The sequence below is a fragment of the Glycine max genome, chromosome 8 (assembly GCF_000004515.6).
Source record: "Glycine max cultivar Williams 82 chromosome 8, Glycine_max_v4.0, whole genome shotgun sequence".
NCBI lineage: Eukaryota > Viridiplantae > Streptophyta > Magnoliopsida > Fabales > Fabaceae > Glycine > Glycine max.
The window spans coordinates 10,888,678-10,903,992 of NC_038244.2; the positions used below are offsets into that span (position 1 = coordinate 10,888,678).

The following is a 15,315-nucleotide window of genomic DNA, read 5'->3' on the forward strand; positions in this document are numbered from 1 at the left end:
CAACAACAATTCACTCCAAATCCCAAACTCCTTTAGCATTGACATAAAAATATACCAAAATGTTCTCCCATGATTGGTTTGTCCACTCAAATATTGATCTAGCTTACCATGATTTAGGACTCAGTTATCTTTCCAAAATTTTATTGTTCTACCATTACTCACTCTCCAGGTCATATTTGACAATAACTTATCCCAACACTTCATGATCCTCTTCCACAAATTAGTTTCGGGTCGATGCTTATCAATAATAGGTAGTACATCATTACTGTATTTGTATTTTGAATGTACAACTTGTACCCAAAAATCATTAGGTCTTATACATAATTTTCACCCCGCCTTCATTAAAAAAGCTTAGTTCATAATACTAGCTTTCCTCAAACCAAGGCTTAACCTTTGATTAATTTGTCAATAATAAATTGATGATTTTGCTTGGACACTCTGTCATGGTGGAGAAGGACACCAAGATGCTTCCCAAGGTCTGTTGTCCTTTGAAAGTCAAGCTTGTGCACACTATCATCTCTAATATTTTAGTGAATATTATTAGAGAACAAAATTATGACTTTGTCAACATTCACTTTTTGGTCTGAACTGGTACAGAAAATGTCTAGTATTTTCTTTATGGCATTAGTTTGCTCCAAGTTTATTTTTGCAAAAAGTAAAAGATCATCTACAAAGGCAAGGTAAGAAATTAATATCAAGGGATATAATAAAAAAATATCAAGGGATGCAAAGAAATTAATTTGAATAAAACCTAATTCAAGGGATTGGTTGAGTGAAGTAAAACAACATCTTGGATGTGACAAATTGTAAGTTTGAATTTTCGTTCATCTCTTTTTTTTTTTTTTTGCTTCTTTCGTTCATCTCTTTGAAGTAAGAGTATTTAATTTTGTGGTATAGTGAAGGAAATTTGATTAATTTTTCATGTTTATTATAAATTAACCCAATGTCACTTCCGAATTTCCACATTTTAGGTAGTTTTTATTTGCATAATGTGCAACTAAACATGTATTAAGTACAAGTTTCTTTGCACGTTGTGCGTAATTTTCGTTGACTCAAGAAAATTTGACACACGATGAGAATTAAACACTAATTCTTCTACTAAATAAATTGTTTCCACTCATGTGAATACAACAAGATTTTACAACAGCATATCAATGCTTTGGGTTAAAGCTTTGGGCTTTAGGTGTATATTAAACTTTCTTGCTTACTAACCAAACAAAAAAAATCATATTATTATGTAGGTCTTTAATAAAGTTTCATTCAACAAAAATGTTATCTTAGATTTGGTCTTCGATATTATGGAGAGTTTTTTTTTTTTGGCAGAAGATATTGTGAAGAGTTGGATCTCACAAAACTCTTATTTATATGATATCAACCTAATGATATGAAATAAGATGTCCTTAAATGCACGCATGGGAGATAAATATAAGATAAAGAAGAATTTAAAATATGCGTGTCACTTTACAACATACAAACCTCTTTAGAGGAGGGCATACATAAATTGATCAACCCAACTCCGATTACAACACTTCGTTCTCCAGTATATATACACACACACATCAACATTCAACAATAAACAGAACATAAATTAAATGTTGTTGCAATTGGCTGTTGGATTTTGCCCATTTGCCAACACAAATTATGCATAAACAAGTGCCATGTTGCATTACCACCTTTTTTTTTTTTTACCAAAAGCGAGGTCGACAGCATGACCTTAATCGCAATTGCATAAAAAAAAATATGAACAATCAAAAAGAAGCTTGTAACCAAAGCTTGTACTAGCATTCTGCATAGCGGCCCCCTTCCCCCTTCAAAAAGTTGTCAATTTGTTCTAGCGCCTGCAAGATACAAAGGGGGAACATTAGATAACATCAATGAAACAAAAGTTAGATTCAACTTTAGCTCCCAGGAACTTTTCAGTTCGCCTAGAGCTGACGAAATTAGAAGGAAGGGCATGAGGCAGAAATTGTGCAAGACCTCAATTGCAATATCTGTTGGAGACAATTCGGACACATCTCTTTTGCCCAGTTTTATTGCTATATCTGTCACAAACAAAACAGCATCAGACATTGCATTTTAATGTTATCATCTTGTTGACGGATGGTGTTAACACATCTAAGAAGCTTTCAACAATAAATACAAAGCATGTTTGTTCTTTCCCAGATATTCTGGACAAATTCCACACTATTTATTCCAAAACATTAAGGAAAGATTAATAGACATACTTTTTAATGAGACCCTGGCATTGGCGTTGGCGTATGCTTCACCTCTCTCTTCAAAAAGAGCAGACAAACGCATAAAAGCCTGAACGTGAATTCCAAAGGGTAAAATTATTTAGTGGAAAAATAATTTTGATGCAAATTCCTATGATGATAAGTTGGTCCAACTTGGTAGCTTAAATAAGTTGGTCCTATGAAGAACACTCCTACTATAGAACATAAATACTTACCCGTGTGTAAGGATCTCCTGCTTCATAGTGTAGAAGGGGGCGAGAATTAGTTCCTACAGCTGCAATTCTCTGTGCCAGGGCTTCCACTGGTACATCCAACCAAACACTAACTCCCTTGTGCATATATTTCCTAAAAATCCATTCACATGTAAAGATGAGGAAAGATTTAATTGAAAAAGAGTAAAGTTTAAACTTTTCTCAGTACTGAACTAATTCTTATACCAATTGATGGGCCTTGTAACAGCACCTCCACCAGTAGAAATAACAAGTTGATGCATCAGGGATAGCTTATGCAACACCTCAGTCTGAAATGGTAAGAAGGGAAACAGAATGGTGAATGCAATAACAGAACCACAAAAATAATCCAAAACAATTCATGATACCAAAGTTTCTGTTGAATTTAGATGGGGAGGAAGAGAGAAATATAGATAGGATATTCTATGAAAAGCTTTCTTATTCAGTACCTCCATCATGCAAAAATTCAAAAATCCATATATAGACACTATGGACAAAGATTAAATGAGTGCAATTTCCTAAATACTAAATCCTATGAATACTAAAGGCATTTTAGCATGTGATACAAGCCAAAGCTTGTTACCAAGGAAAAGGCACCAGATAGTGGCTGGAGAAGCCACCAGCAGTTGCAAATCACTGGACACTGTTGTCAGAATGGATTGACAGCAGAGGAAAGACTAGTGGGAAGATGGAAAATAGAGAAAAAGCTACTGGAATGAGAGGAGAAAGCTACACAAAATCAGAACAGTTCCACATTTTAGGAATAACGCAGCAGAATTGTGCCAGGACAGGTTGAAGTGGAATAGGGTATAGCTTAATGAACATGTGGGACACTGGGAGCTCTTGGCATAGCCAGTGGCCCAAGGAAGTGCCATGCAACAATTACAGACATGTCTAGCCATCAAAGATGCTGATAATAATTTACTTGATTTGCTACTTTGCGGATGACTAGCCCCTTCAACTAAATCTGACCTCAATTGGTTTAAAATTATGTACTTTTAGTCTCTAATAAAGGACAAAAAACACATTGCTAAATGTAAGAATTAAAAAAAAAAAAAACTAAAATGAAAAGTCATATTTCCAAGGACTAAAAACAAATGTTAGCCTATTTTTTCTATATGGCCAATCCACTTAAAACAATTAAGCACCACCGCTGCTTATAACATAAAGATAATATGAAGATGGATGACAACGAGGATGCTGGATGAAATTAAAGAAACATGAGAATCTAAAAGTTCAAAAGAACTAAACACACTCTCTGAATACCGAAGAGTATAACAACTAAAATCATAGTGCTTTCCAACTGACCTCCTTATTACGAAAGAAAGTTTCACCATGTTGCTTGAATATATCAGCTACAGAGTTTCCACCAACCTCCTCCTCCACCAATGCATCACTACAACACCAGTAAGTTAAAAAAAATAGAGAAGATATTCAGCATGACCTCTAATATGGTCATGAAAGAGTAATTGTATTGTGATAGAACATGTACACTGTAATATAAAGATCTGAACAGAAGCATCGCACAGCAGAGTAGATCATATTCCCCAGCTTAACCAAGACCCACCCTGTTTTCATCTATTGAATTCAATCATAGTATCACACATATATACATCTTTTACATGTCCTCAGTTCCCTCTAATATTAATTGAATATGAATATTGGTTGAAGCTCTTATCAGTTGCTAAAAATATAATGAAATAATTGCACAAATAAAAATAAAGGAGCTGCTTTACAAGCAATGATCATTCTTTCGGTATTCTACTGGTCTATTGTGCATTCCAATTACACATAATTTACTTGCTATTAAATGCATTTTCTACCCATGAAAAAAGATGAGCAATTAACATACTAACCTATCACAAAATGAATAACCAAGCACTTGTGACATTATCTTCCCCACCGTTGTTTTCCCAGAGCCCATCATTCCTGCATGTCAAATTCAAAGCATTTTTAATGCCAAAGTAATTTCCAAAGCATACCATGTTAAGCACAAGAAGTCAATCAAGAAACTGACCAACAAGATAAATACAGCGTCCATTTAAATATGGCTGGATCTCTTGCGATCTATTCTGCAATTTTAATGATTCAAGTAAGATAATGGCAAATAGAATTATAGATACTTTAAAGAAGCCAATTAACCTAATATCAATCTATTGGTGAATTTACTAAATTAATTAAAAATGACAAACAGCACCATTGTTATACCTTTAGAATCAGCTCTTCATCAAGAGGAGCACGAACACTTCCAGATTCCAATATTGAAGCTACAAAAACAAAATTAGGAATAATATGTAAAAATTCAAAATTGGCAGCACTTGTTTTATCCAGTAAGAAACTAGATCCACTCCAGGCATAATCCATACTACATCTTCTCAAACACCGTGTTTTCCCTCAAAAGACGTGGTAACATAATTTTCTTGACTAATCAATAATGGAAAAGGAAATATAATTCAATCTGCAGATAATAAAAGCTAGTTCAAAACAAAACTGGACAATGTAGTTATTGCTGGATTGAAAACCGGGGACTACTAGTATTATCTTTTCATATTAATCATATAATGTTTTTCAATTAAGATATTGCTGGGGGAAAAAACTTACGAAAACCTATTTTATGTACATAATTCAGACAGGAAAAGAATGGATTGGACAAAATAACAAGAATTTAATTAAAATATACTACCAGTATAAAGGTTTTTTTTACACTGTCATCCAATAATAGAATGACATATAATTAAATATTATTGACTTCTATAAAATTATTTTAAAAATCATATCTGATGATTTCTATCCATTTTTTTATAGTGTAAAATCTTTTCACTAACAACAACTACAAGAGCCTTACCCTACATGGATCAAACCATGTGACGCTATTTGACACGGTTAAAGAACAAATATTCAGAGATATTATTTATCAGGTACCTTTGGAGGCAGATTTATAATATTCCACACAAAATGGACAAATCGTTGTTCCGGATTCATTGACAATTTACAAGTATGGTTCATTACTTCATTATACCTTCTTACCGCAATTACCAATCCTTCATTTTGTTTGAAAGACAGATAGCTCAGAACTAACAATCCTTTCAGCAAAATTAAATAATAATAAAAAAGAACCAAAAAGAGACTTCAACAACAAAAGGGAGTGGAAAGCAGCAAGAACGAAATTCAACAACACCAGCAGAGGAAAAATTATATATATATATATATATATATATAAAACGTGATGGGATCATTGGTTAGAATGGGAACCTGAAATGTTGCCGTAAGAACAGGAAACCTCCAAAGCGGTTGTTCTGCGGCGCATCATCGTTGACGAAACAAAAACCCGAAGGCTCTGCGGTTCCCGAGACACACCCAAACGACATGTGCTGGGTGGTCTTCTTCCAATACTTTCGGGTTGAACCACCGCTGAAAGTTGTAACCTCGGCGCAGCTTTAACATCCATTGCTCAAACCACGCAGATTTTTACTCAATTGAATCCAGAAAGAACGAATCACAAAATTGAAGTAACAAACAGTAAAGAGGAAGTGAAGAAGAAGAGGTGTAGAGAGAAAAAAAAAATGGAAGCAGAATCTAATAGCAATTGGAATGGAGGGTGAGAGCCTAATATTAATATGAATGAATAATAAAATGGCGTCAGAGTGGAAAAAGGTATGATTATGAATTCTGAAATGGTTTTCTCATCCTTTTTCTTTCTCTCATTCTGTTTCTTATGGATAAAGATCCAATTCAATTTTCATGATCCACTCCTCGAATTTTTGTAGTAACTAACAAATGAAAAAATAAATTAATTAAAAAGCAATCGTACCAGGTCAACTTATTATGCGTTGATCAAGGAGTGTTGGATTGTTACATTTTAACTACAAATCTCACCGGAAATTATTTGGTAGTAAAAATCACCACATCATAAATATGATGTAAATTAATTATTATGGCTGCGTTAAATACTTAAAAAAAAAAACTCATATTCGACCTAAAAAAAGATCAACTTATTAAAAATCATGTTTAATGTGATTTTAAAATAATTATTATCAAAACTAATAAACTATAAATAACAATAATATAAAAATATTATATATTATCAATGTATAATTTATTTTCTCGTATTAAATTAGAATCTCCTTACTATTAAACTGATTTTAGTGTATTAGATTTAGTTTCACTTGAAAAATTTTATCTCTTTCAAAAAAAAAAAAAAATTACAGATTAAAAATTTGTGGTATACAGAAATTAAATTCCAATTCTCCTTATAATCTTAATATGTATTATTAACTTAACTCAACGTGTTATTGAATGAGTCGCATTCATTTAGTATAAAAAAATATTTAAATATCAACTACAAAGAAGTCATATTTAATATGAATAAAAAGAAGTCAAGTATAATATGAATAAAAATGAGTCACACTCGCTGTCAAACAAAAAAAAAATAGTAACTCATTTTTTTCTTTACCAAAAAATTACACAGTGATCTATTTAATATGAATTTTTAAGAAGATTTACTATACAATTTCACATGCATATGTTGTGATTAGTAATTAGATAACCCTGTAATCTTAGTATATATTATTTATTTGTTATTATAAAGCTTAATAAATTATACGTTTGGGCGGTTTTCGATTGAATGAGTATGAAAGTGAATAAATTATTTGTTCATTAGGATTTGGTATGAGTGTGACCACTAATGGTAGCTGATACAATTCATTTATTCTTTATTTTTTTGGTGGATAGTCTTCCCACCGAATTCATGAGATAACTTTGATTTTTCCTTATCTTGATTGTAATTATTTTTTTTATAGGCAGAAATTAAAGATATTTAGTATCACAAGATTTCCATTAATTTCTGTACTTTTAAACTAAATGAGCTTTAGTTTAGTTATGAACTTGCAATTGATTTGATTATTTTATTTTATTTTCATTTATAAACAGTTTTATTTTGACTGCTAATTTATCTGACCCTTATGTATTTTAACGTACGCTATGATAAATTAAATTTTATTTTAAAACAAAATAATTTTTAAACATTTCGTTTTCATTCAGTCATACATCACTTTTTATTAATGACTAAATTAATGTTTTCATAAAATATTTATGAATATTTTAATTACGATCTGATTTATTTAATTATATTAAGTGTAAAAGATATTTATAAGTCATTACTATATAATATTTATTAATTAATTTAAATTTTAAAATATTTTTTTATAATTTTATCGTTAATGAAATAGCTTTTTTTAAAATTATTAATACTTCAAATTTCAAAATTATTAATATATACTTACTTTTTTTAAAAAAAAATATTTTATAAACTACACCTCAAATATATTTTTACACGAGCCAGTTTTTTATTTTGACTTTTCATAACGTGATGGGTGGATTGGTGGAACTGGTAGGTTTGGTTTCACTGATACACACACGTGGCATGTGGGTGTTTCAGAATCGCATACTACAAAATACATCTCATTTTCTTTTTCTTTTTTCAGTTACGATGATTAGAAATAAGTCAAACCATATTATTCTTTTATAATTTTATTTTAAAAATATTAAAATTGTATATTTTGGTTTTAAAATTACCAAATTAAGAAAAGCTAAATTGAAAGGAATAAGAGTTTAGAAATTATTAATTAGGAGAATAAAAGGTTTGTACTTTGTGGTCCAAATTAAAGTAGCACGTGCTCTGCGCATCACCTACCACGAGTTGGGAAGTTGGTGGAAGTAGTGGTGCAGGCCGTACGTGTAGGAGAGTGCGTGCATTCTCCTTTCAAACAAAGAAAGAATAACAAATTTGACGCAACATCACCACCACAACGATTCTGGTGAGATAGCGATAGCTCCTTCATCTTCAATCATTTCTAACCCATTGTAAAAACAAGTTTTACCATCAACGGTATTTTGTAAGAGTATAACACTCTTTTTTGCTCATAGTAAGATTGCAAAGATCACATTGGTGTGGTGTGTGATGAATTTTGTTAATCTATACTAAAATTTTTATTAATTATTGTTAGTGTAATTTTTTTTTATCATTTTTTTAATTTATAAAATTTGTGGCAATATAAGTTACATTTTCTTGTTGGATTTGTGGCAACGCACATTACTCGTTCAACGGTCATTTGCAAAAAGAAGGGAGGAGACTCATTAGTGAACATCCGCAGGCTTCCCAACGGATTTTCAAACGTGTACTATGTGGTTGGTTGGTTTATGTAGAGATAACTTCAAATTTTTCAAGCAGAGTTTTGTATTGGATAATTGAAAAAATGTGAATGAGACAATGACTTTATTAAAGATGATTGATTAATTAATTTCTTGACCAAAATTAATTATTGTTAATACTGATAAATATGTTGTATCAATAACATAAAATTAAAATAAAAATGTAATTTTTGATAAATTTTAATCAATAATAAAAAAAGTTGATTGTTTTATTTGAGCTCATGGGATTATTATAAAATAGGTCCAGATCATTATTTTGATGAAGACTAAGCTTAGACTTTTGAACCAGTCGCCTCCTTTTCTTGGTGTGGCCAATTAATCAGACTTAAGATCTTCTTCCATTGGGACTAATAGGATGAAATATTTGATTAGAAGAAAACTCTTACCTACCATTTGTGAACCAAAACCTACCTACCCACTTATGTCATTATTAATTATTATCCTTTTTTTTTTAGTTGGGATTACGAGTTACTGCATGATTTTATTAGTTTTGTCTCATGTCATGTGTCAAATATAAATAGGCTATAATCGAAGACTTCAAGTCTTCTTGAATAGTCTTTACTCATTACTCTTCAAAACCATTAGGTTCTAAATTCAAATAAAAGGAGGACAAGATATATTTGGAGATGGCGGTTGAACAAATCGCAGGACACGAGGCACAACAAATTACTACTATATAATAAAGATTATAACTTATAAATGTAAAAAAAGTAAAATAAAAATAAAGTGACAACAATATCAACGCCATAGTTTATTTAGCATTTTATTTAATGTACTCTTCCCCTATATTAATTATTCGTATCGCTGTTTATATATCCTAGACAAGGTTAAGAGTTCATCAAAAGTAAAGATAATGTTTTATTTTAAATAAAAGTAGTTTGGCACTTTGGCAGGTTATACAAAAGTGGTTTCCCTTTGAGTTTGACAATATAAAGCTATGGCGTGTTATCCAAAAAAGAGAGGCTATGATTGTCCTAAACGTCTAATCTTCTATTTAGATTAAGAGATGGTTTATTTAACTCCAGTTCTTAATATATTTTTACAGGTCTTATTTTCTTTTTATACTCACACACGTGTGTGTGAGACACGAAAATTCTCATTTTGACTTAAAAAATTGTTTTTCAAATTGTTCTTAATATATTTTTACAGGTCTTATTTTCTTTTTACACTCACACATGTGTGTGAGACACGAAAGACACGAAAATTCTCATTTTAACTTAAAAAATTGTTTTTCAAATTTTAAGGAACATTAATGATGCGTGTGTTAAATAAATAATGATATAACATTTCCTTTAAAAAAAGGAGATATAATATAAGTAAAGTTATTATTGTTTTGTATAAAAAAATATATTTTTTCCTTTTCCTTTCCATGAAAAATTGGACGGAACATAAATTTGACATGAAATCCACATACAACTTTCGATTTCTTCCTTTTGTTAGAATGTTCTAAAAGATGGACAGTCTAAATTATATGAAGTCATTTTTCATGTCTCCTTAACCATTCATTTGTCACTCCAGCCACGCAAATAAAGCAGAAAAGTAAAATAAAGAGAGAGAAAAATTAATAAAGATATAAACTTAATTTTATTTCTAATTGGTTTAAATTAGTACTTTTCATTTTTTTTATTTTTAAATTTATTCTTAAACATTTTAAAGGTAAATAAAAACACATATTTAACAACAATTACATAGGTATAAATTATTTTACCGATTACTATTAAATTTGTATCTTATAAAACTATAATCCAATCATTTATATTAGTTTACATTTTTTATATCTTGATATCTTATAATTTTATTATATCAATTTGTTATTTTCTTTTTTTTAGATATAAACTTATTATAGTTAATGAACATTATGTTTTGTAATTTTTTTTATTCAACCTATACTTTAAGATATATTTGATGTGAACTTTTACATGTACTTCAAATATCAAGAACATACAAAATGATGTTTTATTTTAATTTTTACTATTAAAATTACAATATATGTATTACTCTTTTCCCACTTTCCCCAAACCCACAGAAAGCTGTTCTACCATTTTTCTTTACGATCTATTACTGTAAAAGAATGGCTGGTGGAAAGCCTTAAACAGATGGTGGAAATTGGCTTTGATTTTGAAGATCGGAGGCCACGGTTTTGAAGGTGCCGGCAGGCGAGCTTGCCCGCTGCTAACGTCACTAACATGCTCTATTAGGGTTAGGGAGATCGCATTCGCACCAATACTTTTTCTCGTTTTTTTATAGATAAAATAAAATTGAGATTTATTAAGAATCACCAAATTATTTGAGTTTCGTTATTCTTAATTTTTTTTTTCTCTCAAAGAAATAATTGTGTATTTGGCAGAGATGAGAGAAATAAAGTTGGAGATAAATGTTGTATTTTTTTGGATTCATATCTTTTACGTTTTATTTTAATTCAATTTTTTTCATCCTCTAAATCAAACATATCCTAAATATGATTAACATTATTATTATCAACATGTGTAATAGCTCGACTGACAAGAATTTGTAGGTACGTAATACACTTTTGAATACGGAATACCCCTAGGCCTTAGTGCTCTTGCTTACAAAATTATTATATAAGCATTATTTTGAAAGGGAAAATTTGGTAGACACATACTTAATGCATCATTGTTGGACACAACCTATAACCAATGACACATTGGTACAATTTTGAAAAGAAAAATAAAATCTTCAGGATTTATGAATTTGAGTAGGTATTAGTTCCTTAGAAATGCATTTTAAACGCATGTACAAATAAAATGCACTTAATTACTGACCTGAAAATACTCTTTTTTTATGACCAGGATCTACTCTGTTTTTAATTATTGAATATTTATTCAACATTAATTAAAAGGTTAAAAAAGATATAAATAATAAAAAAATAAAACTTTTAAAAGATAAAAAACTAAAACAATTTTTAGTAAAAAATAATGGATTAAAAAGCATATTTAAGCCTTTAGTTCTGTGTACAACACTTACCTGAATTTTGAAGATTAACGTTCTCATAAATCCGAAGTAGATAAAATGTTCATATTGATTTTGGCATCATTAAGCTAAAACTAAAATTAGAGCATGCATCCACTTCGCTTCTATCTATGATGCGAAGCCAGCATCGACTACTACTAGGAATATCCCACTTCAAATTCCTCAACAAAGACAATGTGAGCCAAACTTTGCACTTCTCCACTCTGTTACCTCCTTTTCTTCAACCACATGATTCTCCAATCCTTATACAAAGGAAAATTGGTCGTGAATTGGGCAAGTTATTGCAATTGCCATCCCCAAACATTCTCACTTCTCATTACTATAAGAAAATCCATGCCCACATTGTGGTGTTGGGTTTTCACCAACATGATGTCTTCCTTGTTAACACTCTCTTGCACGCATACTCAAAAATGAACCTTCAAAGTGATGCACAGAAGCTGTTCGATACTATGCCTCATAGGAACCTAGTTACTTGGTCCTCCATGGTTTCTATGTACACTCAACATGGTTACAGTGTGGAAGCACTGTTGTTGTTCTGCCGGTTCATGCGAAGTTGCAGTGAGAAACCAAATGAATACATTTTAGCCAGTGTTGTTAGAGCTTGTACACAATTGGGTAATCTCAGTCAAGCTCTGCAGCTGCATGGTTTTGTTGTTAAGGGTGGGTTTGTTCAGGATGTATATGTGGGTACGTCTTTGATTGACTTTTATGCCAAGCGTGGGTATGTTGATGAAGCAAGGTTGATTTTTGATGGCCTAAAAGTTAAAACCACTGTCACATGGACTGCAATTATAGCAGGGTATGCAAAACTTGGAAGAAGTGAAGTATCCTTGAAGTTGTTCAACCAAATGAGAGAGGGTGATGTCTATCCAGACAGATATGTGATTTCTAGTGTTTTGAGTGCGTGCTCGATGCTTGAGTTTCTTGAAGGGGGGAAGCAAATTCATGGATATGTGTTAAGGAGGGGCTTTGACATGGATGTTTCAGTGGTCAATGGAATTATAGATTTTTATTTGAAATGTCACAAAGTGAAGACAGGTCGGAAGTTATTCAATCGGCTGGTGGATAAAGATGTTGTTTCGTGGACCACAATGATTGCTGGTTGCATGCAAAATTCATTCCACGGGGATGCCATGGATCTGTTTGTTGAAATGGTTAGAAAGGGTTGGAAGCCTGATGCATTTGGTTGCACTAGTGTTCTCAATTCATGTGGTTCACTGCAGGCCCTACAAAAGGGAAGACAAGTGCACGCTTATGCTATCAAGGTCAATATTGACAATGATGATTTTGTAAAAAATGGTTTGATTGACATGTATGCCAAATGTGATTCCTTGACTAATGCAAGAAAAGTCTTTGACCTTGTGGCTGCTATAAATGTAGTATCCTATAATGCAATGATAGAAGGATACTCAAGACAAGACAAGCTGGTTGAAGCATTGGATCTTTTTCGTGAAATGCGGCTAAGTTTATCGCCACCAACTCTATTAACATTTGTAAGCCTTCTTGGGCTATCTTCATCATTATTTCTTCTGGAACTAAGCAGCCAAATCCACTGCCTGATTATTAAATTTGGGGTTTCTTTAGACAGTTTTGCTGGAAGTGCTCTAATAGATGTTTATTCAAAATGCTCATGTGTTGGGGATGCAAGACTAGTTTTTGAGGAGATATATGACAGAGACATTGTAGTATGGAATGCGATGTTTTCTGGTTACAGCCAACAACTGGAAAATGAGGAGTCTCTCAAACTTTACAAAGATCTTCAAATGTCAAGGCTAAAACCCAACGAATTCACTTTTGCTGCTGTAATCGCAGCAGCAAGTAACATAGCAAGTCTGCGACATGGTCAGCAGTTTCACAACCAGGTGATAAAGATGGGTCTTGATGATGACCCCTTTGTCACAAATTCCCTAGTGGATATGTACGCCAAGTGTGGAAGCATCGAAGAGTCTCACAAGGCATTCAGTTCCACAAACCAAAGAGACATTGCTTGTTGGAATTCCATGATTTCAACATATGCCCAGCATGGAGACGCAGCCAAAGCTCTTGAGGTGTTTGAACGCATGATTATGGAGGGAGTGAAGCCAAATTATGTCACCTTTGTAGGTTTACTATCAGCATGTAGCCATGCTGGACTTCTAGACCTTGGATTTCATCACTTTGAATCGATGTCCAAGTTTGGAATTGAACCAGGGATTGATCATTATGCATGCATGGTTTCCCTCTTGGGCCGTGCTGGTAAAATATATGAAGCTAAGGAATTTGTTAAGAAGATGCCAATAAAACCAGCAGCAGTAGTGTGGAGGAGCTTGCTCAGTGCATGTAGAGTCTCAGGTCATGTAGAATTGGGTACATATGCTGCTGAGATGGCAATTTCGTGTGATCCAGCAGATAGTGGATCATATATATTACTTTCAAATATTTTTGCATCAAAAGGTATGTGGGCAAGTGTTAGAATGGTGAGGGAGAAAATGGACATGAGCAGGGTAGTGAAGGAACCAGGTTGGAGCTGGATTGAAGTGAATAATGAAGTTCACAGATTTATTGCCAGAGACACAGCCCATCGTGACTCTACACTTATATCTCTAGTTTTAGACAATTTGATTCTACAGATCAAAGGGTTTGGTTATGTGCCTAACGCTGCCACATTTTTTCTTGATGATTGATATAATTCAAACTGTGATAAATTACAACTAGCCAAGCCTTTAAATTGCTCATCAAGTAAAAGTCAGTACATTGCTTGCTATTTCGTTAGGCAATATTGGGCTTCAAGCTTTTTTCATCCTGAAGACATTTTTTTAACAATGTTAATTTTGTGATCCAATTAAGTTCAAGTCAAGCTCACTTCTCTGTGGATAAAGGATGAGACTGTGCAGTGGTTTTTCCATGGGATTGAACCATGACAACGAACTTCTACAACACATACCAAAGAGATGGAGATGTTCTCTTGTGGGTGACATGTAAAGGAAGGCAACGCTAAGCTTGAGTTTAGGTGGACAAAGACACAACTAATAGGCAGAATTGTTGATTATGTAATTTTTTTTTGACAAAAATTGTTGATTATGTGTTAACTGGTACATAGATGCAAATGTGACCTTGCAACTATAGTCTATAGATTCATCTAATAGTACCGACGACTTTGTGCATGTAAAAATTTGTATTTCTGGTTACTACGAAGTTCCAAGGATAGGGCAGTTTTTTGTTGAAGAAAACAATATAAACGGTGACACTGACACCATCCATCCTCTCCAAAAGAATTTCTTTTCAATCTGGATTGGCGTGCTTTAACATTATTAAAAATATTTACCCGTATCTTAAATAAGAGTTAATTCAAAGCATTTTTTTAAATAAATTACTTTCAAATTAACCGCTTAATGGAAATACTAAGCAAAGATTCTATGTATATTTAATAATTTACAATTGGTATATTTTAAAATTTACAAAGATTTATTACTTCTTTTACTAGGATAATTTCTTACCAATACCATGGTTACATTAAAAAAAAAGTCACAAAATTGAGAATAAGACATTAAAGTAATTTCTTTAAAAAAAATACATAAAAGTAATTACATAGAATTTATTTTTATTAATTTTTTATCAATTTTGTGTTTATGTATTTTAATATTTTTTCATATTATGTTAATGACAAAACA

The 15,315-nt window shown here is 31.9% G+C and overlaps 2 protein-coding genes across 2 annotated transcripts; one reads left to right on the forward strand and one right to left on the reverse strand.

Annotated features, from left to right (window-relative positions):
* Positions 1 to 1,426: 1,426 nt before the first annotated feature.
* Positions 1,427 to 6,291, reverse strand: LOC100784290 (shikimate kinase 1, chloroplastic). Its single transcript, XM_014778955.3, has 10 exons — positions 5,717 to 6,291; positions 4,673 to 4,731; positions 4,482 to 4,536; positions 4,321 to 4,393; positions 3,773 to 3,860; positions 2,672 to 2,754; positions 2,450 to 2,579; positions 2,226 to 2,304; positions 1,978 to 2,042; positions 1,427 to 1,838 (listed from the first exon to the last, which is right to left on the reverse strand). Exons 1-10 carry the CDS (start codon positions 5,910 to 5,912, stop codon positions 1,779 to 1,781), a joined length of 888 nt encoding a protein of 295 aa, XP_014634441.1. The 5' UTR covers positions 5,913 to 6,291; the 3' UTR covers positions 1,427 to 1,778.
* Positions 6,292 to 11,543: 5,252 nt separating this feature from the next.
* On the forward strand, positions 11,544 to 14,890 carry LOC100798248 (pentatricopeptide repeat-containing protein At4g39530). Its single transcript, XM_003532802.4, has one exon. It carries the CDS (start codon positions 11,776 to 11,778, stop codon positions 14,326 to 14,328), a length of 2,553 nt encoding a protein of 850 aa, XP_003532850.2. The 5' UTR covers positions 11,544 to 11,775; the 3' UTR covers positions 14,329 to 14,890.
* The last annotated feature ends 425 nt before the right edge of the window (positions 14,891 to 15,315 follow it).